The 9,387-nt window shown below is 37.4% G+C and overlaps 1 protein-coding gene across 1 annotated transcript in view; it reads left to right on the plus strand.

The window, feature by feature from the left end:
• CDO1 (cysteine dioxygenase type 1) overlaps window positions 1-7,331 on the plus strand; it is a 12,716-nt gene extending 5,385 nt beyond the window's left edge. The window contains exons 3-5 of the mRNA XM_005857355.2: window positions 523-677; window positions 5,972-6,141; window positions 7,028-7,331. Of these exons, the coding sequence (XP_005857417.1) occupies window positions 523-677; window positions 5,972-6,141; window positions 7,028-7,057 (355 nt within the window). The 3' untranslated portion in view covers window positions 7,058-7,331. The remainder of the gene's footprint in view (window positions 1-522; window positions 678-5,971; window positions 6,142-7,027) is intronic.
• The last annotated feature ends 2,056 nt before the right edge of the window (window positions 7,332-9,387 follow it).

Consider the following 9,387-nt stretch of genomic DNA (forward strand, 5'->3'; position numbering starts at 1 on the left):
ATGGTGGCAATAGTTACATATACCTTTTGTCCCTCAAAGGAAGGATAAAAGAGAGAAAGCCTGGGAAAAATCATTAAATGTTAAGTGATCTTCTCAGTGTGATGCAATGATTATAGATGATTATTTTTGTCCTTCCTAAAAATTCTCCAATGTAGTTTTATGATCAAGTTTTAGTGTAGCTTAACTGAGTTATTAAGAGCTGTATCTTGGAGAAGATAAAAGGTTGCTGGTTTTGTGTTTCTCATGAAAGTAGTATTATAACAGGGTTTTAAAAAATTAACTGTTCTTTAGTAGGGGGTATGTATGAAAACCTCTTATATACATTGATGTGGCAGACATTTTCTCTATATTGCACAATGTTGAATTATAAATTGGTGACATTTCAAAATTCAGCTGAAATGGATTTTGTCCTGGGAGATGTCCTCTTGACAGTGTGCAGCTTTCAGCTCTGGGCTGACTGTTACTGCAGGTCTGGGTACTGGACCATCTCCTGAGTTCAGTTGTCCTTTTGTGTCTATATAGCAGTATCCATGACCACACCAACTCCCACTGCTTTCTGAAGATGCTGCAGGGAAATCTAAAGGAGACATTGTTTGCCTGGCCTGACAAAAAGTCCAACGAGATGATCAAGAAGTCTGAAAGGGTCTTGAGGGAAAACCAGTGTGCCTACATCAACGGTAACATCCAAACCTTTTCCTAAGGGCAAGTGGGAAAAACCTGTAAATCCCATCGGAAATATTGGTTACTTACACGTGTGCAGTAGAACTTGGATCACGAAGTCACTAATTTCAAATGCTTGGAAAAGGACCTGAGAGCAGTGGGTTTTGCTTTTTAAAGTTTTGCATCTGGACTAGAGGCACTTATTGGAAACACATGCTTGTAGATTAGTGCCGACTGAAACGTCATTTACATGCCAAATCTTAGGACAGTTAGAACTGAATATGAATTTATGTATGTAGAGTCTTCTAATGAAGGAGTGAGGCCAAGGTGGAAATAAATAAATAGAACAACAAATTGATGTTTCTCTTTCTCTCACCCTCTCCCTCTCTTTCTCTGTCCCTTCCCCTTCTTCCGTCTCTCTAAAATCAATGAATAAAGAAACAAATTTTAAAAAAAGAAAATGTAAAGCAATGTTCTGGAAGTAGCTATGAATGCTAGCTATTCCCTATTTTTCTAAAATGCATATACTTAAAAGCATATTCTCAAGGGAAACTTTACAAAGCACATTATTCAGCAGTGATTTATAGATCTCTCACTAAGAATTCATTCTTTCCCCTGAATGTGATATGGAAAGCCAAATGCTTTTTATGGGAGGCAGTGATTAACATCTGTATTCTTAAAGGGGATAATAACTTCCCAGAAAGCTTGTTATGCTTATATGAGATCATTTATTCCCATTTACAGATGAAATTCCAACACATAGGGAGATTAAATAACTTGTCCACATTACTCAACTTTTAAATGGCAGCCAGTATTCAAACCTAAGCAATTTGATTCCAAGGGCCATACTCTTATTGGATGCTATTTCACTTACATATAATAAGATATTATAGAGATTTTTCTGGCAAAGCAGGATCTCCTTTAAAGACAGATATTGGCCTTGGTACTGGCTTAAATTTGTTCATTAGTTTCAGAGTACACTTAGAAAGGTCAGATTACAAAGTTGTTCCCCGTTATCTGAGGGGTAAACGTTCTAAGACACCCCCCCACCCCCACCCCCACCCCCGCACTGGATATCTGAACCTGTAGTTAGTACTGAACCCTATATATACTATGTTTCTTTCCCATACCTGGGATTAAGTTTAATTTATAAATAAGGCACAGTAAGAGTAAAAGCAATGATTAATGATAAAGTAGAACAATTATAGCAATATACTGTAATAAAAGTTATGTAAATGTGGCCTCTCTCTGTAAATCTGATAACTAAGATAGCTACTAAGTGACTAAAGGGCAGGGAGCCTATACAGCAGGTTGGACAAAGGGATAATTCACATCTGGGTGGGATGGAGCGGGAGATTTTTATCACACTACTCAGAACAACATATAATTTAAAACTTATGAATTGTTTATTTTTGGAATTTTCCTTTTAATATATTCAGACCATGGTTGACTGCAAGTAACTGAAACTGCAGATAAAGGGGGACTACTGTATGGGAAGTTTTTCTTCTCATTCACATAACACAAGGTGTTAGTTTCTTAGGTAGCAGAAAACTCTTGAGGGTTGCTAAATATATGAGGCACACCAGATTTTCAAGAACAAGTTTGTTGCCCATATAACTCACAGAAAAGCAAAAAAGCTTTCAGAATAATTACTTTCAGCAAGTCACAGAGTCTTTGTGAACCTAGATAGATCTTGAAGAATAGGTAAAGAGTCTACAATGCAAAGAGTTTAGGAGCCAAACAGATACGATAGATGAGTGCTGCAGTCTGGGAATAAGGCTTGGGGACTGATGTGTGCAAGATCATCCTGACTTCTTTTTCCATAGAAGTGGGAAATTCTGATGTTTATATGGGAAATTTTGCCAATTGGTAAAATATTGGGTGGAATAAGCTAAATATTTCTGTAGACTAATTACTCATATGATTAAAAATCACATATTTACAACCTTTTATTATTACAGGTGCAGGAGGAGTGCAGATAGATACTGATCAGTGGGAAGGATGTTTTAAGTACAGGGAAGAGCACGAGAGAAGGCATAGTCACTGCAAAAAATAAAAACTCGTCAGGAATGGTCTACCTGGAGGGAGGAAGGAAGAATGGGCATGGACAGGAGTGGGGGAGAGTAAAGTGAGATCAGGTCCTAGGCCTCTAAGACCAGCTTAAAGTAAGAGCTTGCTTTGGTGAGCAGAATTTGGGGGGGGGGGCGGAATATCTTGATCAATATGGTAGCAGTGTGCAACATAGGGTGTAGGAAAGGGAGAATTGGGGCAAGGAGACCAAGTTACCTATTGTAATAGAAAAAAGATGGACATGGCCAGGATCAAACTGGCATCCATAAGTATCACCAAGTTTAGGATTACTGTGACAGGGTACACCATGGGGCAAAGAAAAAGAGGCATGGACCAAAAATAATAATGCTGGAATTCTTAACAATTGGGATCAGACATGAGCCTCAGGAACTTCTCTAACGGACAGGTAACTAGTTTTTGCAGGGCCTTTGCTTACATATTGTCCAGCATGCATTGGGTGGTGTATGTATTTGCAATTGGAGAAACAAATAATTTGTGTAGGGGCAGTCAGTTCTTAGGAATATTGAACTTTTGTTCAAGATTGTGCTTAAGCCAGTATCTTATGAAAGAAGTAAGCTATAGAATTAAAGAGTTTACGGATCTGAGAATCAGGCCCATTTTTAGAAGTGAGCAAAACTGAGGGTTCTAGAAGTTGTGAGTTGTTTCAGGGTAGTCTAGCCGGGAGTAGAACCTAAGTCCTCTGCTTCCAGGCTTTGCTCTTTATCACGCAACCTCATGGAGCTAGATCATAAAGCATAAGGCCAAATTGGGTGCCTATATTAGCTACACTAATTACACTAAATTCCTTCCTTGACTCATCCTCAAACCCTCTTCTAACTATAAATTTCTTCTCAGCGTAGTTTTTCAAAATCATGTATCTTGTTGTTATTTCTTAATATTAATCTTCTTTGAGACGTCTCCTCCAGGGCCTTTAGACCAGCTTCAATCTGGATTGGTTGATCTCAAGGCCATGGCTCCACTGTCATCCTGGGGTCCCCTCACATCATCCGGGCTTTTCTTTGCTATCTTCTTTTGCTAATCCCCTTGTTTCCTGATCTCATTTCTGCCTCGTTCTTAGTCCAAGCCTTTGTTTTAGTGGAGCATATCCTCCAGTTGCTCTATGAGAAAGCGTCCGGAAAGGAATTTTTTGAGACCTTATATATCTAAAATCTCTATATTCAACCCTTGCAATGTGATTGCTAATTTAGCTGGATATGGAATTCTGACCTGACAATCACATTCTCTCAGAACAATGGAGGTAATGCCGTATCGTTTAGTTTTTGGTCTTAAAAAATTATTATTATTGATTTGAGAGTGAGAGAAACATTGATTTGTTGTTCCACTTATTTATGCATTCATTGGTTGATTCTTGTCTGTACCCTGACCTGGGGATTGAACCTGCAACATTGGCATATCAGAACAGTGCTCTAACCAACTGAGATACCCAGCCAATGCTTTCAGTCTTCTTGTTGAAAATCTACTGTCATTCTGATTCTTGAATCTTTCTATGAAACCTATTTTTCCTTTCTAGAAACTTTTGAGATATCTTTTGTTATATTTTCTCTGTCTCCAATATTATAGTGACATATACCATGTTGAATGAATTTCATTCATTGTGCTGAGTACTCAGTGGGTTCTTTCAATCTGGAAATTCATGTCTCTCCCTCCATTCAAGCAAATATTGTATAGTTATTTCTTTGACTTATTTTTTTTTTGCTCTGTTTATGAAATTCCCATTGCTCAGATATTAAACCTCCTCTTGATTTTCTTTATCTTTCTTTCCTATTTTCTATCTTTGTTATTTTGTTCTGTGAGTCTTCCTCAGCTTCCTTAGTTTTTCTTCCAACCTTTCTATTCAGGTTTTTATTTCTAAAAGCTGTTTTTATTCTCTAGTCCTTTTATAGTATTTTGTCTTATCTCTCTAAGGATATTAATGATAAGTTTGTTTTTAAAGCCTTCTCTTGAATTATGTCTGTTTCCAGCTGCTCTTTTTAGGTTGCTCTGGCCTCTGTGTTTCATACTAGGGGACTTGCTCAAATGTCTGGTGACCTTGGCTGTGTGCTAATATTTAAAAACCAGGGACAAAAAATATCCGTTGGTAGCTCTAAACACTGGACTTCGTTCTAGGCTAATCTGGCAGAGCTTTTTTTCTTGATGAACAACCAATGGCACTTGTTCTTTGTTCTTGAGCCAATCAGATTCCCTGAGAAACTGCTTCCCATCTCTTTCCTGGAGAAGAAAATTCCTATCTGGAAGCATTCTGGCAGCTATGTGGTGAAGAAAGTGGGGCTCTCCTCATTCAATATGTAAATTTTCACTTTGGTCACCTTTTTTCACCTGTCCTGAGTTCATCTATTATATTCTTTCTAGAGACCAGATCTCAGACTTCTACCAGAAGGAAGGAGAGGGAGAAGTGGTAAGAGGGATGTAAGACTCTAAACTGAAATAGGCTTTTAACCAGTTCTTGTACTTTTAGCCCCATCTTCTTCCCCGTATTCAGAAATACCCATGTTGCCAATTCCTGAGCTGTTTGGGCGGGGAGGGGGAGTTTCACAATATAAATCACTTTATTTCTTGGCTATCTCCATGTGTGAATGAATATTTAGCTTTCTTTCTCCTGCAAAGCTATTCATCTATAGTTAATGATGAACAACTCAGGTTTGAACTGAACGGGTCCATGTATACCCAGATTTTTTTTTTCATTAAGTACCTGTAATGTTTTCAATTCGAGTTGGAGGTCCACGGATGTGGAGTGCTGACTGTATGCTTTGATGAATGCTATTTTATACAGGGGGGCGGGGGACTAGAGCATCCTCAGATTTTCATATCTACAGGGGGGTCTGGAACCAATTCCCCCATCGATACTTGGGGACAACTTACGTTTTGAGAGAGTCAAAAGTTATATGTGGATTTTTGACTATAGGGTGTGGGAATTGGCACCCCTAATGTCCATGTTGTTCAAGAGTCAACTGTACATTCAAGCTTTTAAATTTTTTTTTAAATTTGAAAAGAGAAAATTAATGTTTTCTCTTTTTGTACGTATGTTGATGCCTTTTTTAGTCTTTTACTGACATTGTAGGATGTTTTCAGGAAATAACAGAGTGCATGTGCCTTATTATCTTTAACAAGAAATTCCATTCCTAATGTACCCAATTGATTTATGATCTTAGGTGATTGACAAAAATTTTACCTACAGTAATCCTCTAAAACCCTTCATCTGTTCTTCTTGGTTGTTGTTTAGATTCCATTGGCTTACATCGAGTAGAAAATATTAGCCATACGGAACCTGCTGTGAGCCTTCATTTGTACAGCCCACCTTTTGATACATGCCAAACCTTTGATCAAAGAACAGGATATAAAAACAAAGTCACCATGACATTCCATAGCAAATTTGGAATCAGGACTCCATTTGTAAGTATAATTTCTCTCCTTGGTTTAGTGTTTTCTGGGTTGGTAACATTACACTGTATTCATTGCTTTTTTTGTTCTAGATATTACTTAAATATTTTAAGTATTCTCAAATTGAAGTTTAAATGAACCTTAACTTAGGGGAAAGGCTCCTTATATCCTAATTCATTAACTTTGGAGACTATATTTTTAATTTATAAATAAATCTAAATTAGATGCAAAGATTTATTAAGTTCAAAAGTATGCTCATTTCTAAAGAAAATGTTTTCATTTATTAGAGAAATAAGAGTACAATATATTTGATATAACTTCAGCTGTGACTTAATATTAATAGGTCTAATTTGCTGGGACAACACAAATAACTTGCAGAGTTAACCTTTCCAAAGTTTGAGACCCTATTCCGATTATACAAATAAAGAAACATGCCTATTTTGATTGCCAAATTGCCTTTTCTTTCAGGAGTGATGCTATTCAGACCACAAATAAACAACAGTAGATGGTCATGTAGACTAGCATGTTCCCCTTGAGGAACAGGTGTTTCCACCTAAAAATAATAAGGCAACCAATGGTAATATGCTATGGCACTCTTCTACCTCTGGCGAAATAAGTTGGCTATTTAGGGGAATGTAAAGACTGAAAGTAATTCTCATGGACCTTACAAAAGTACAGCCTTTGAGAAAAGCCAGGGCAGAATTTTCTCAAGTGATTGCCCTGCTTTGTTTTCAGCATTTTGATTCCCAAGAGCTACTCTTAAGACAGGAACAAAACAATAGGGCTCCATTGCATAGCTGAGTTTCCATACACTGATAAGAAAGCAGAACTACTTAGAACAAGCTGAAATGTCTGGTATGAAGATTTTTACAGAGCTTTCTTTTTTTCCTTCTTACAGGCAACTTCAGGATCACTGGAGAACAACTAAGGAGCGAGCACCCGCCATTTGCTGTTCTGTCATACACTTTACAAAGCCAATACTTAGATCTCCTGTAAGGCAGATGCTAATTATAAGGCATTAAGGAAGCAAATAGTTTCCTAAGCAACTACAGAAGAAAAATCTCACTAAAGAAAAAAAAAAAGGCTTGTGATTTTAAAGGCCAAATCAAGTACTCTCCTGGTCTTATTCTCTAAATCAGGAGTGGGAACCTTTTTTCTGCCAAGGGCCATTTGGATATTTATAATATCATTCTCTGGCCATACAAATATCAACTTAAAAGTTAGATTGCTATATTTTGGTCAAACATTTAATTAATTCACCTCTAATGCCTTAGCATTAGACCAAATGATTTTGCGGGCCTTATACAACCCGCTGACCAATATTTCCCACCCCTGTCCTAAATCTATTGGAACCATACTGGGAATGTCAGTGAAGGGTTTTATAGCTTTTGGGAACACTTTGGTCTCTGAACTATAATTAGCAATATATAAAAACTACAGACATCAAATGCCTGCCTTGTGACTTGGATAACTAAATGTAGATGTCTTTAGTATACTTTGTATGTTCTTAATATTTGAAGAGAATTTTTGGAATCTGTGGATTTTATTTTTTCAATCATATTTTACAAATTCCTGTTCTATAAACAATAGGGTTTTGTAGATAGAGAAACTTAAAGTACTTTGACATTTGGTAATGAAATGAAGGGCAAAGGATTTAGAAAAGTAGATGTATCCAAACCCACAACAAACCAAAAACATAAACTCATGTCTGGTGTGTCCAGTGGTCATAGTCAAAGACTTTGTACTAGTCTCAAATTCTAATAAAACTGGATTTGAACACATTTTGAAGTTGTCTTCTGTTTAATTTCATAAAACTCATTGTTTCTTAGATTTGGGTAAACTACCAAAATCAGTGCAAAGTATGATTTTATGATGTAAGACTATGAGAGAACCCACAAAATGCATTAAAAAAATAGCTTACCTTGCCCTAGCCTGTTTGGCTTACTGATTAGAGCGCTGGCCCTCAAACTGAAGGGTCTCAAGTTCAATTCCTGGTCAAGGGCATGAACTTTGGTTGCAGGCTGGATCCCCGGCCTGGTCAGTGTGCATGCAGGAGGCAACCAATGGACGTGTCTCTCTCACAGTGATGTTTGTCTCTCTGTCTCTCCCCTGGGTGATGATAAATAAACAACAACAAAAAAGTAGCTTACATGTTAACTAATTGGCTAGAGATACTAACCTGAGGGGCTAAATGTAGACATAACCAAAATTTTGCCTAAAAATTGTGTGCGGGGGTCTATAAAGGCATACCTCGTTTTATTGTACTTGGCTTTATTGCACTTCACAGATGTTGCATCTTTTACAAATTGAATGCAAGACCCTCCACCAGCAAAAAGATTACTAGTACAACTCGCTTTATATCGGTAGTCTGGAACCAAACCTGTAATAAGGTATGCTTGTCTGATTAAATGTGAATTGTTTTCCAACATGTAAACACGGGATATCATAGCAGAAGAAGATGTGGATTTCTGCTTCTTGAAAATTTGAAGTATCTCAGAATCCTGGACCTGCACTGCATTTTCATTGCCATCAGTCAGCTAGGCTAGGGTCTGTCCCTTAAGTGGGGCCACTCCTCCAATCTGCAGCAGCATCCAACTTGCCTATTTCCCTTATGTGTGTTACCAGCTAAGCCCACATATGCATTTGAGTTTGCTACCCCTGCTTTAGGCAATTTTCTTAGGACTATCTGTCATAATCTTGGAATTTCTATTATCTCTAGAAAATAAAGTCCTTTGAAGATAGTTCTACACAGGTCATTGGTTGCAGTTATACCATCTCGGAATTATCTACCTCTTTACATCTTTTTTTGTTAATAAAATGAACCTCCTTATAAATTAGGCACTGTAATGGTTTTCTACTGCTGTTGCAACATCATCACAAACTTAGTGGCTTAAAGCAATACAAATTTTATTTTCCTACAGTTCTATAGCTCAGAAGTCAAGCAGCTTTACTGCACTAAAATCAAGACAGCAGGGCTGTTTCTTTCTGTAAGTTCTCGGTAGATAGGATCTGTTTTACTGGATTTTCCTTCTAGATACTGCTGTGGCTTGGTATCCCTTTCCTCTATCTTCAAAGCCAGCAAAGGCAGCCTTAATTCTTCTATCTCTTAGCACTCTGACCTATTTCTCTTGTACTTTGAAGGACTCAAGTGATTACTAATGTCTCCATCTCTAGGTTATAACCTTAGGGCTAAATCTATCTATAGAGTCTCTTTTGCCATGTAGTCATAGGCTCTGGGGATTAGGATGAGGACCTCTG

The sequence above is a fragment of the Myotis brandtii genome, unplaced genomic scaffold (genome assembly GCF_000412655.1).
Source record: "Myotis brandtii unplaced genomic scaffold, ASM41265v1 scaffold1105, whole genome shotgun sequence".
NCBI lineage: Eukaryota > Metazoa > Chordata > Mammalia > Chiroptera > Vespertilionidae > Myotis > Myotis brandtii.